This window comes from Pseudophryne corroboree, chromosome 2, assembly GCF_028390025.1.
Source record: "Pseudophryne corroboree isolate aPseCor3 chromosome 2, aPseCor3.hap2, whole genome shotgun sequence".
Classification (NCBI taxonomy): Eukaryota; Metazoa; Chordata; class Amphibia; order Anura; family Myobatrachidae; genus Pseudophryne; species Pseudophryne corroboree.
This window is the reverse complement of record NC_086445.1, coordinates 468,476,470-468,489,140: the sequence shown is the minus strand read 5'-3', so window position 1 is coordinate 468,489,140 and position 12,671 is coordinate 468,476,470. Positions and strand designations below refer to the sequence as shown.

The 12,671-nt window shown below is 42.6% G+C and overlaps 1 protein-coding gene across 5 annotated transcripts in view; it reads left to right on the top strand.

The window, feature by feature from the left end:
* The window catches only part of LIMS1 (LIM zinc finger domain containing 1), a 148,358-nt gene that overhangs the window by 98,144 nt on the left and 37,543 nt on the right, over positions 1-12,671 (top strand). For 3 of the 5 annotated variants that reach the window (XM_063953810.1, XM_063953811.1, XM_063953809.1), the window contains exon 2: positions 10,863-11,022. In XM_063953810.1, the coding sequence (XP_063809880.1) occupies positions 10,863-11,022 (160 nt within the window). Of the gene's footprint in view, positions 1-4,814; positions 5,179-10,862; positions 11,023-12,671 lie in introns of those variants that run through there. The other 2 variants (XM_063953807.1, XM_063953808.1) reach the window with 2 other exon arrangements.

Below are 12,671 nucleotides of genomic sequence, written 5' to 3'. Positions count from 1 at the left end.
TCCAGGCTTGACCATAAGCCCTGGATATTCCTTCCCTGTGTGACTGCTCCCCAGCCTCGCAGGCTGGCATCCGTGGCTACCAGGACCCAGTCCCGCTACAGGAGGGATACCCTTGTCCCTGGTGACAGGGTTATCCGCTGAAGCATCTGAAGATGCGACCCGGACCATTTGTCCAGTAGGTTCCACTGGAAAATCTTGCGTGGAATCTGCCGAATGGGATTGCTTCGTAGGAAGCCACCATTTTTACCCAGAACCCTTGTGCATTGATGCACTGAGACTTGGTTCGGTTTTAGGAGGTTCCTGACTAGCTCGGATAACTCCCTGGCTTTCTCCTCCGGGAGAAACACCTTCTTTCTGGACTGTGTCCAGGATCATCCCTAGGAACAGAAGACAAGTCGTCGGAACCAGCTGCGATTTTGGAATATTGAGAATCCAATCGTGCTGCCGCAACACTACCTGAGGTAGTGCTACACCGATCTCCAACTGTTCCCTGGATCTCACCCTTATCAGGGAATCGTCCAAGTAAAGGATAACTAAAATTCCCTTCCTTCGAAGGAATATCATCATTACGGTCATTACTTCAGTAAAGACCCGGGGTGCCGTGGACCATCCCTACGGCAGCGTCTGAACTGATAGTGACAGTTCTGTACCATAACCTGAGATACCCTTGGTGAGAAGGGTAAATTTTGACATGAAGGTAAGCATCCTTGATGTCCCGAGACATCATGTAGTCCCCTTCTTCCAGGTTTGCAATCACTGCTCTGAGTGACTCAATTTTGAATTTGAACCTCTGTATGTAAGTGTTCAAAGATTTTTGATTTTAAAATCGGTCTCACCGAGCCGTCTGGCTTCGGTACCACAATAGTGTGGAATAATACCCCGTTCCCTGTTGCAGGAGGGGTACCTTAATTATCACCTGCTGGGAATACAGCTTGTGAATGGCTTCCAAAACTGCCTCCCTGTCAGCGGGAGACGTCGGTAAAACAGACTTTTGGAAACGGCGAGGGGAATACGTCTCGAATTCCAATTTGTACCCCTGAAATATTACCTGAAGGATCCAGGGGTCTACTTGCGAGTGAGCCCACTGCGCACTGAAATTCACTGAGAACGGGCCCCCACCGTGCCTGAACTTGTAAAGCCCTAGCGTCATACTGAGGGCTTGGCAGAGGCGGAAAAGGGTTTCTGTTCCTGGGAACTGGCTGATCTCTGCAGCCATTTTCCTCTCCCTCTGTCACGAGCAGAAAAGAGGAACCCTTTTGTCCGCTTGCCAACCAGGACTGCGCCTGATAATACGGCGTCTTATTTTGAGAGGCGACCTAGGGTACATCCCCTTTTTTAAGGCAATACTTCCAAATGCCGTTTGGAATCCCTGACCACTTTACTGGTAGAATACAACGCACTTATACTTGATGCCAGTCGGCAAATATTCCGCTGTGCATCATGCATATATAGAAATGCATCTTTTAATTGCTCTATAGGCAATAATATACTGTCCTTATCTAGGATATCAATATTTCCAGTCAGGGAATCCGACCACGCCAACCCAGCACTGCACATCCAGGCTGAGGCGATTGCTGGTCGCAGTATAACACTAGTATGTGTGTAAATACATTTTAGGATACCCTCCTGCTTTTTATCAGCAGGATCCTTAAGGGCGGCCATCTCAAGAGAGGGTAGAGCCCTTGTTCTTACAAGCGTGTGAGCGCCTTATCTCATGTAGGGGGTGTTTCCCAACGCACCCTAACCTCTGGCGGGAAAAGGTATACTGCCAATAACTTTTTAGAATTATCAATTGTTATCGGTGGGAAACCCACGCATCATCACACACCTCATTTTATTTTTCAGATTCAGGAAAACTACAGGAAGTTTTTCCTCACCAAACATAATACCCCTTTTTTTTTTGGGTGGTATTCATATTATCAGAAAAGTGTAAACATTTTCCATTGCATCAATCATGCAATGAGTGGCCCTATTGGAAATCACGGTTGTCTCTTCACCGTCGACACAGGAGTCAGTATCCGTGTCGGCGTCTGTATCTGAGGTAACGGGCGCTTTAGAGCCCACTGTATGAGACGTCTGGACATGCACAAGCTGAGTAGCCGGCTGTCTCATGTCAACCACTGTCTTTTATACAAAGCTGACACTGTCACGCAATTTCAACAGTACATCCACTCAGGTGTCGACCCCCTAGGGGGTGACAACACTATTACAGACACTCTACTCCGTCTCCACATCATTTTTCTCCTCATACATGTCGACACAAACGTACCGACACACAGCACACACACAGGGAATGCTCTGATAGAGGACAGGACCCCACTAGCCCTTTGGGGAGACAGAGGGAGAGTTTGCCAGCACACACCAGAGCGCTATATATATACAGGGATAACCTTATATAAGTGTTTTTCCCTTTATAGCTGCTGTATTGTTTATACTGCGCCTAATTTGTGCCCCCCTCTCTTTTTTAACCCCTTTCTGTAGTGTAGTGACTGCAGGGGAGAGCCAGGGAGCTTCCCTCCAACTGAGCTGTGAGGGAAAATGGCGCCAGTGTGCTGAGGAGATAGGCTCCGCCCCTTTCTCGGCGTCCTTATCATCCGTTTTCTTGTATGTTTTGGCAGGGGTTAAATGCATCCATATAGCCCAGGAGTTATATGTGATGCATTTATTTTAGCCATAAAAGGTTTTCTATCGATTTATTGCGTCTCAGGGCGCTGCCCCCCCAGCGCCCTGCACCCTCAGTGACCGGAGTGTGAAGTGTGCTGAGAGCAATGGCGCACAGCTGCGGTGCTGTGCGCCTACCTTTATCTGAAGACAGGAAAGTCTTCTGCCGCCGATTTTTCCGGACCTCTTCGCTCTTCTGGCTCTGTAAGGGGGCCGGCGGCGCGGCTCCGGTGACCCATCCAGGCTGAACCTGTGATCGTCCCTCTGGAGCTAATGTCCAGTAGCCTAAGAAGCCCAATCCACTCTGCACGCAGGTGAGTTCGCTTCTTCTCCCCTTAGTCCCTCGATGCAGTGAGCCTGTTGCCAGCAGGTCTCACTGAAAATAATAAACCTAAACTAAAACTTTCACAAAGAGCTCAGGAGAGCCCCTAGTGTGCACCCTTCTCGTCGGGCACAGAAAATCTAACTGAGGCTTGGAGGAGGGTCATGGGGGGAGGAGCCAGTGCACACCAGGTGATCCTAAAGCTTTCTTTAGATGTGCCCTGTCTCCTGCGGAGCCGCTATTCCCCATGGTCCTTACGGAGTTCCCAGCATCCACTAGGACGTCAGAGAAATGTATTCAAATCACTCTTATGTATAGTAACATAGTATCTAAGGTTGAAAAAAGACAATTGTCCATCGAGTTCAACCCATTTGTGGTCTCCTATGCACGATTATTTTGTAGAAAATTTTGACTGAAGTACTTTCATTATGCACTTTAACTATTGATACTTTTTTTTAATATGAACATAATTTGGAGGGACACCATTAGCAATATGTTAATTTGCCTAGTGATCACTGTGAGTTGTGGGACTGGGGCATGTAGTGCGCACCAGGGGAATGCAACGTCAGGGTTCCCCGCTAAAGGGGCGTGACCAGCAACTGAGTTGGTGTCGTCATCCATTTCAGGGCTGTGGGCATCCCACAAAAATAACATGTCATAATATTATGCAGTCTCTGATATACAGACACCACTGATAAACAGACACTGTAAGACGTACAGGCATCTGTGATGGTAAATCCTGAGTAGGACAAATACATTTTGGTTTCTATGCAGGATTAATAGTGGCTGTCCCTGTATGTGACGGCTTAACCCCCTGTGAGCCCTGTATACACTGTGCTAGAAATAGCTCAGAGTGTACGGGCTTCTATGGGATCGGGAGGTCGGGCCAACAAATATTAAAAGACACAAGATGCAACCTCCCGACCCTGACCTTTGCAGGTGCGTTTGAAGTAATTTATTGGCCAGCGCTCCTGCAACAGCCCTGCTATACACCTATACAATTCTCTGCCTGATAACCTAATATCAGGTGATCAGGGCATGGATTGTATATGTGTGTACCCAGCTTTACACTGCAAAGGTAATAGCTAGCTTTTGAAATGTTTGTGCAATCACGATCAGCATCTGCAGCCTTGTCCCCAACTTACAATGATAAATAAAATATCAGCATATCACACATAATGAAGATTACAATCTGGATATTCTAACAGATCTTATCCAAACGCGTTGGTGATAGAGGGGTTACCATCTTAAACCTCTAGAAAAATAGATCTTTTAGGCAAGCAGGATACATATCCTACTTGAAAACCAGAAACCCCCTTTTTCATAAATACGTCTCTTTCTGACATATGTTTGTAACGGTTACTATCGGTGTTTATATGAGGTTTTTACGTGCATTGTTTCTTTTAAAGTCCTATATTCAATATCCTAAAATAAAAGTGAATTAATATTTCATCCCCATAAAAATACCACAACACAGTTCAGTAACGTTTACTAAAATAGCATGGCAAGTCTACTATGTGTATTTGTTAAGTGTTGTGTTGCCCTAGTGACCATTTCCTTATTGTGTTTTCATGAGCTGGGCTTTGCTTGGTTCTGTACTATATAACAATTGTACAGTGCAGCTAGGGAGAAGACTTCACAGGATCGGAGATGTCCTGCAGAAGAACCAGCTCTTGGAGCTGCAATTTTATAGTTTAGTCTGCACCCTTTGGAGGGAAAGGAATTTTTAACATCAACAGCAGTGAGCAGCTGGGTCCCACCTATCATAAGTGACGTGTTCTCCACTCCATAGCCTTAGTTGGAATCTGTGCTGTGGAATGTGGGCAGCATTGTAATGTATCCCGGTATGAGTCAGTGTCAGTCTGACACCGCAGTAGACCGGAGTACGCTTTGGGACACTTGTTCCCAGCCCGACGGTTCTGTTTCACCTCTACGATCTTAAGACCTGTTGTTTTGGGGGTTTGTTTTGGGGGGGGGGGGATTTCTGAAAATCTACAAGAAAATAAAATGATGGAAATTCAGTCAAGGATCCACCCTGATATTCCAGAAAATGGAGAACTACCTCCCATGGAGGACACCCGCAATTTTGTGCCTGATGAAAGTGGGGGAGAGGATGAAAAGCCAGTATCAAACTTACAGAGACGACGCAGTGATGTCAAAGTGTACAAAGAAATCTGTGACTTCTATGCCCGGTTGTAAGTGCTTTTACTCGGATCATTGGCTGCAGCCACCTAATTTAACATATTATTTTGGCTAATGGGACAGATGAAGCATAGGGGTCAAAGATTTGGGTGTTAGCAGAGCTGGCAGAAATTTTGTGAAGGTGGTACGGGGACTGCTGTAATGAATCTTAAAGTTCATATGGTTGTACAGTCCACCCACACAGTGGCTCCGTTATGTTACATTGATTGTGTCTGTGTACTGTAATCAGACAGACGTACGTTCCCCAGTAGCCATTTTTACGTGTTCTAGCACTGTGCATTTAACAACAGATAAACGTTTGGATGATATGAAAATTCCTTATTATTACATTACCATATGGTAAAACTGTTTAAATGCTATAGAACTTCTATCTTAAACTTGAGGAATTAAGGTGTAAATGTGTTTTTATGTTTGCAAGATCCAATCTAGATAATATTATGTAAGACTGTTTTTGGGGTGTTGACCGTCCCTGCTTCTCTTCCCCAGTTGTTTTACATGCAAGCTTCATATCTGGGCCAATATTTTGCACCCAGACCTGTTACATCCAAACCTATATTCTGCTCCACTATGGATTTTTTTTTTTTACACTTGTACATAGATCGCTTCTAATGTAAAGTAATATTATACCCAAGTAAACGGTTTTATCTGTTTCACAGGGGCGTAGCCAGAAGCTTGTGGACCCCATAGCAACATTTTAAAGGGGCCCATGTCCAAATGCTTCTAGAGAGACCTCTCTGCAGCAGTTGTTGATTGTACAGTATTCCCCATAATATTCATACTATGAACCATAGTAGTGCCTTAGTTAATATTATGCCTCATAGTAGTTGCACTTTATGGACTCTTTCTTATAGAAATATTTTGACAGCTCTAATTAATTTTTAAACCTTAAATTGAAACACCAAGCTATCCTAAAATAAACTGAGTAAAAAAAAAAAAAAAAAGTTCAATGTATTGTCTGTCTCATTGGGTGTTTTCACTTTGTAGCACTATTTTAGTCGGGTTTAGCCACTTTGCTCTGATAAAACCAGTGCTGTTGGGCACTTAAAAATGAATAGCCGCCCATTACTTTTTTTTTTTATAGCCCAAACAAGAGATCGTGGGGGTGGTACTCAAATGTATTTTTTTCTAAAGTAATGGGTGTGATGTGAAAAGTGTTGTTTAGGCGACCAAACAGCTGAAATGTGCACATTTCAGCTCACCACCTCTGGAGAGTGTGAGCTGAAATGTGCCCACACGGCTAATCGCACCCGAACAGAGCAACAATTGAATTGCTTCATCAGTCGCCAACTGGTGGCAGCCACGGGGAACAATTGAATTCCCCTTAATATGTTGCATGGGATAAATTCATCATGTTAAAAGTACATATTTATTTATGCGGTATCTTCTATTTTACATGGGTTTTTAATCTGAAAATAAGTTTTTTGGGTTGAGTTCATAAAATGAAACAATAATACAGAATACTACTAGAGGGCTTTCCTAACTCGGCACATCTCCTTATAGTAGGAACTGTTGTGTAAGGTTTTCCTCCTCCTCCATGGCTGCCTCAGCGGTAGTGAGGTATATGTTGCAGAGTAGGGGCACTGACTAGATAGGAACACTGACTAAACACCATAACACCAGTTAGTTCAGGGCCAGATTCAGTTAATGTTTAGTTCTGACCTGTGAAGTCATGTGTTAATCTGCGCATATCACGTGATATTTTTTACAAAAACAAAAATCTGTACAGTTTGCACAATTGAATTAGAAATGTCAAGTTGCAGGCATCATGTAAGTCTTGCGCATTAACTCTGTTGTGTGCTATGTTAAGTACATAAACAAGTTGGAAAATGAACACCAATAAACTGCAATACAAGATAGCAGGCGGCCATAAGGACAGTGTAATAGGTTGTTGTAGCCATAAGCAAAGGATGGGATGCTGTTAGAAGATTTCACAGGATTGGATTTGACAACTTTTATTAAATAATGAAAAATAACCAGCACGTGTAATTTAGTAAATAAGTGTTTAGTGTATATGTCTAAGGGGGTTAATCAGCAGCAGTTGCAATAAATGCGAAATCGCAAATGGCCTATTATCGTCTGCATGCGCGGCCTTTCACAATACGATCACATCCCGCAGCATAGTAATTGACAGGTGGCGGGCGTTTGGGTCCGGTGATGCGTTGGTGGGGAGTGGTGCGGGAAACGCAGACATGTTATGGCCGTTTTCATGGCGGCTGGATGGCGTCGCCTGCGGTTCCTGCAACAGGATACATGGAGCTGGTGTGCCAGCATACGCAGTCTGGATGCATATGCAGGGGGGCTAACTCTATTTCCTGATTTCTACATTGCAATTGCATTCAAAATATTGCTTTACACATGCTGGGTGGTCTTGCCCTGTGTTGGCGACTTTCAGCATGCGATTTATACAAAAACCACAAAACTGCTACTGATGCTGAATAATACCTATGTTGTGATTTCTATGGGTATTTGCAAGGTATGCGGTCAAAATACTGTCCGTCGGTATCCCGGCTGTCTCAATACAGACTACGGGATCCTGACGGGCGTACTATACCGTCGTCAGAATAACGGCAAAGTAGGCGATTCCTCCTCTGTGGTTGTCCACTACACCCATTTGTGCCTTTCAGAGAAAATTAAGTGTCTATATTGCCCATAATTTTACTATTTAAACATTGTTAAATGCATTATTATTCATTATAGAAGTGAACCAGAGGTAGTGCATTATATACTAACGTTTTACATTTAAAATAAAGATTTAAAAAAAGTTATCACAAATTCTGAAGGTGAGAACTAAAAGCTGTGATTTCTCTCATTGAAAACTGTGGCAACTTACAGCGATTTTCTAATTTAAATGGTTGAGATGGAGGGGTTGTTGCCACAGAAAAGTGTTGAATAACCTAGATCGCATCTATATGAATCTGGCTCTTTGTATTTTTTTTTTTTTTACTTAATTGATCTGAGTTTTCTGTTTTGATAGTTATTTATTTAATGGCTGTAGTCCATTGTCTATATTTGTATTGAAATCCATTCATCATGCCACAGTTTTTATTTCAAAAGTTAAAAGTGTTATCACGCAATTAGGGAAATGTTGGTGGTCCTGTTTTATTTTAAACTTTGCAATAGTCAGTGCTTGGAAATAGGGTTTATGTTGTTATATGGTTGTTTCTTATATTTCTGGTACTTACATAGTACATTGTATAGAGCTCCTAGAATTTTTATTGTCGATCTGGGAACCTCAGCCCATAGTCTTAATGAGACAGAACCTCCCCCAAACATAGCAGTTACTGTATGTGCCTCTCTCTCTCAACCATCCGTCCTCTCTCTGGATGTATGTTTGTGTTTGTCCATGTTATTGGGTACAACTGCACGTTTGTGTAAATATCCAGTTGACTATTCCTGTGACAGAAAAAAAGCATTTTGTTTACCCCAGCACCCTGAATGATACCAGTAACAAGATTTAAATCCCACACAATATTAGAATTCAGAGATATTGGTTACATATATTTGCGCAAATGTGTGAATAAGCCCCCAAGCCACATCAAGGCCCCTCTGTATAATGGGGGTCCCTAGCGCTATATCTAGGTGTAGGGTGCGGTACCCCAAAAATCAGCCTAAGCCAGAAAGCCTAGGGCAGCATACCAGTGAAAAAACTATAGTGTTAATAAATTAGTGTTAGGAAGCCGAAGCTATATACAGAAAGTGATACAAAAAATGAGATGTAATTAAAATAATGAAGAAATAGTTTTAGTAAAGAAATTGGTAAGTGATAGGTGTTAATAGAATGTAAAGGTATGGCACACTAGAGCCATCCAGCCTAGCCAATCCAGAGGCACCGTACCCCACACCTCCATTACCCCAATCTAGGTCTACGATTAGCCAGCAAAGAGCCACATGATAATGGCTCCTTACTTAATATATCTAAGCTAAGAGCTACCTATCTAAGAGCAACCCCATAATGCTCCATATGGCATATCAGGACCTGCACCTCCTCCTAATGCAAGATCCTTTCTGCCTCTCACAACAGACCTATATAGTGGCAGATTCTCTGTACCTAGATATAGCGCTAGGGGACCCCAATATACAGAGAGGCCTTGACGCGGCTTGGGGGCTTATTCATACATTTGCGCAAATATATGTAACCGAGATCTTAGAATTCTAATACTGTGTGGGATTTAAATATGGTTACTGGTATCGTTCAGGGTGCTGGGGAAACGAAATGCTTTTTTTCTTGCTTAGAAATACCCCTCCATTGCAAGCACCTGAGTGATGTTCCTGTGACAACAAGTCCATGCAGAAAGCTTGCAGTCATATTCAGACCAAAGACCAGAATTGGGAAGACTTTGATTGTTGGTACCAGGTGAGGGGGTCGGAGTATACTCAGAAGCTGCCAATCTGGGATTTTCACACATAGCAGTCTCTAGATTACAGAGAATGGTGTGCAATAAAAATGTGATTGGTAATTCTGGGGGCAACATTGAAATGTTTAATGAGAGAGTTCAGCAGAGAATGGCCATACTATTCAAGCTGAAGGGAAGGTGACCGTAACGCAAATAGTTAGGAGTTACAACAGAGAGCATCTCAACCCACAGCCCAATGACCCTTGGGGGTAGACTTGCTAAAGCATCTAAAACAGGCAAGTGGTGTGGGCCAAAGCAACAAATCAGATTCTATCTTGATCTATAATGCAATAGAGAAATGACAGGCCACATCACAACTTTTCATTGGTAAAAAATTTAGTAAATCTGCCCCATGAAGTAGATGGGCTACAGCAGCAGTAGACTGCATGGACTTCCTTCTGCTACTGTCCGCTAAGAAAAAGAAACTGAGGCTCCATTGGGCACAGGACAGTTGAAGATAGAAATAAGATTGTCTGGTCTGGCCTGGCCAACCTCGATATCTGCTGTGACATGAAGATGGGGTCTGAATTTAATGTAAACAACATGAATTCATGATTCCATCCTGCTGTGTTTAAAACCGTTCTGTTTAGTGGTGTAATGGTGTGGGGAATGTTTTCTTGTTCCGTTTACTGTGATGGTCTCTACTGCCAGCAGATCTATATGGTGGTATGAGTGGGAAATTTGCAGTATGAATGTGCAGCTACTGCATGGTACTGTCACTATGCACCAGAAGGTAGAAGGAATGCGTTCAACACCTCGGTTGGTCCAGGCTGCTCTGGTAACACATCCTACTCATTGCTAGAAAGGTGTGCCTAATAAGATGGCAACTGAGTGTGTACAATAGGTTATCCATTATCATACATTATAGAGGAGATTTAGTCATAGTCCTAAATCAGTGATGGCTAACCTTGACACTCCAGCTGTTGTTGAACTACACATCCCAGCATGCCCTGCATCAGTTTTAGCCTGGCCAAATAACAAAACTGTAGCAGGGCATGCTGGGATATGTAGTTCAACAGCTGGAGTGTCAAGGTTAGCCATCACTGGTCTAAATTTTCTTATGAACACACACTGGTTCATTTTGGCAGAAGCCAGATTACCTACCATGTTTTTTGAATGAAGTAGGGAACTGAAGCATACTCCACACCAGTAGAGCCCTGCTTACTATTGAACCCATGATGCACTGTGAGGCAGCAATCCTAAGCACGCATTATTATATTGTCTTAACCTTAATACATCTTGTATGACCAATAATTGTTGCTTTTCTTTCTCCTCTCCTGCAGCAACATGGCGAATGCTCTGGCAAATGCAATGTGCGAGCGCTGTCGATCTGGCTTCGCCCCAGCTGAAAAGATAGTGAACAGTAATGGAGAGCTGTACCACGAGCAGTGTTTTGTGTGTGCTCAGTGCTTCCAGCAGTTTCCAGAGGGACTATTCTATGAGGTAAGGCACAGGTCTTTTCCATAGTCACTTGTCACCACTTGCACCTTCCATAACCTTGAGTAAGTGGGTTACTGGGTTGTGTCTTATGTGAGATGCAGGTTAGCAACTAGCAGAATGCTCAAGTTTAATGATCCTTGCTGTGTTCCTGCTTGATGATGGCATTAACCTGCATATTTATTTTTTTATTTTATTTTTGGATCTTGAAAATACGGATGTCAAAGTAAAAAATTTTGTAAAGGTGATAGTTATTGATATCTCCAGCATATGAGCATTACTGACCGATCTTCATCAACAGTATTAATAATACCGGTTATCTACGAAAGCAATAAAAATAAACCTAGTAAGTTCTACAAGCCAATCTGTTAACCCCAAGATTTTGATTGTGCTTCTCACTTGTGTACTCAGCAGCTGAAGGGCAAACATTTACTAAGCGGCGAATTGTAAATCTTGGTGGGTTTGGTGGCAGTTTTGCAATCCACCAATTTACTGATTCTAAACTCGCTGCAAAACCTCAGAGAAAGCACATTTAACAATAGAATTAGAACATGATTGAATATCAAAGCACCATCAATGTTTAGACCATAGAAAGAATAGAATGGAAACCCTGGAAATATTAAGTGACTGTTTTGAAAACCACATTGAAACTGGCTGCAAACTTGCCGGAAAAAAAGGATTATCTTCAGACAGGCAGTTTCTAGTGGTTTCTAAATGACACCAAAACCGCCACTTAGTAAAATTATCCCTAAGTATGAGCAGAATAAGGAGAGGTAGGTCTGCCATAATTGCTGAATAGAATATTGTTACAAATGCTTTATGGGACCCATACATCAGGGGAATATCGGGGCAATACTCTGTTCTCACGATGGCTGGGCCTGGTCATGGGCAAAAGATGCTGTAAATCCTAGATTTGGTGAATCGGATCTGCATCAGAGAATTGCCATGTAGATGTATTGCTCGCATTACATTCCAAGCATGAGATCTGAAAACATGTATTTGTAAACTATATTGAAAACAAAAGTAACACAAAAGCCAAAATAATACCTTAACCACCTCTATTGGTTTCAGTTGTGTATGACAACATAATATATAGTTCTGAGCCCTGTAGATGTATTTCGTAGCATTGTAGGTTTAACTCCTGTCCTGTTGTTTAGTCTAAGGAAACCTGCATCCTGCAGATAAAGCAGCTTTCTAAAACCATATATTGTATGTGTGCTCCATGAAGGCTCTCTGTATATGCATTGTAAAACACTAGCTTGATAACTTTATAATGATTGGCAATTTACCAGTAATCTAGTAACTGGGATAAAGAGGAGAAAAGAGGTAGTGGGCATGGGCTAGGGAAGGATGGAGAGAGGGGAAGAGAAAAGGAAGGAAGGAAGGAAGGAGATGGGTGTTTGTTTTTCTTCTTTAGGGTCCATGGACTCCACAGTGAATGTTTTTTTTTTTCTCTCTTAAATTTGGCAAATATTAATTGCGCAATAAAATTTGCAGAAATGTCATGTTTAGGTTTCTACCCTGCAGAGGTTGTGTTCATTCCTTTTTATTTAGAGGTTCACTAGAACATTTAATTTGACCGGGAAAGACCAACCTTTTACAAACCCATATGGGGGCAAAAAAACAAACGTGTTTTTAACGCGATTTTTGCACCA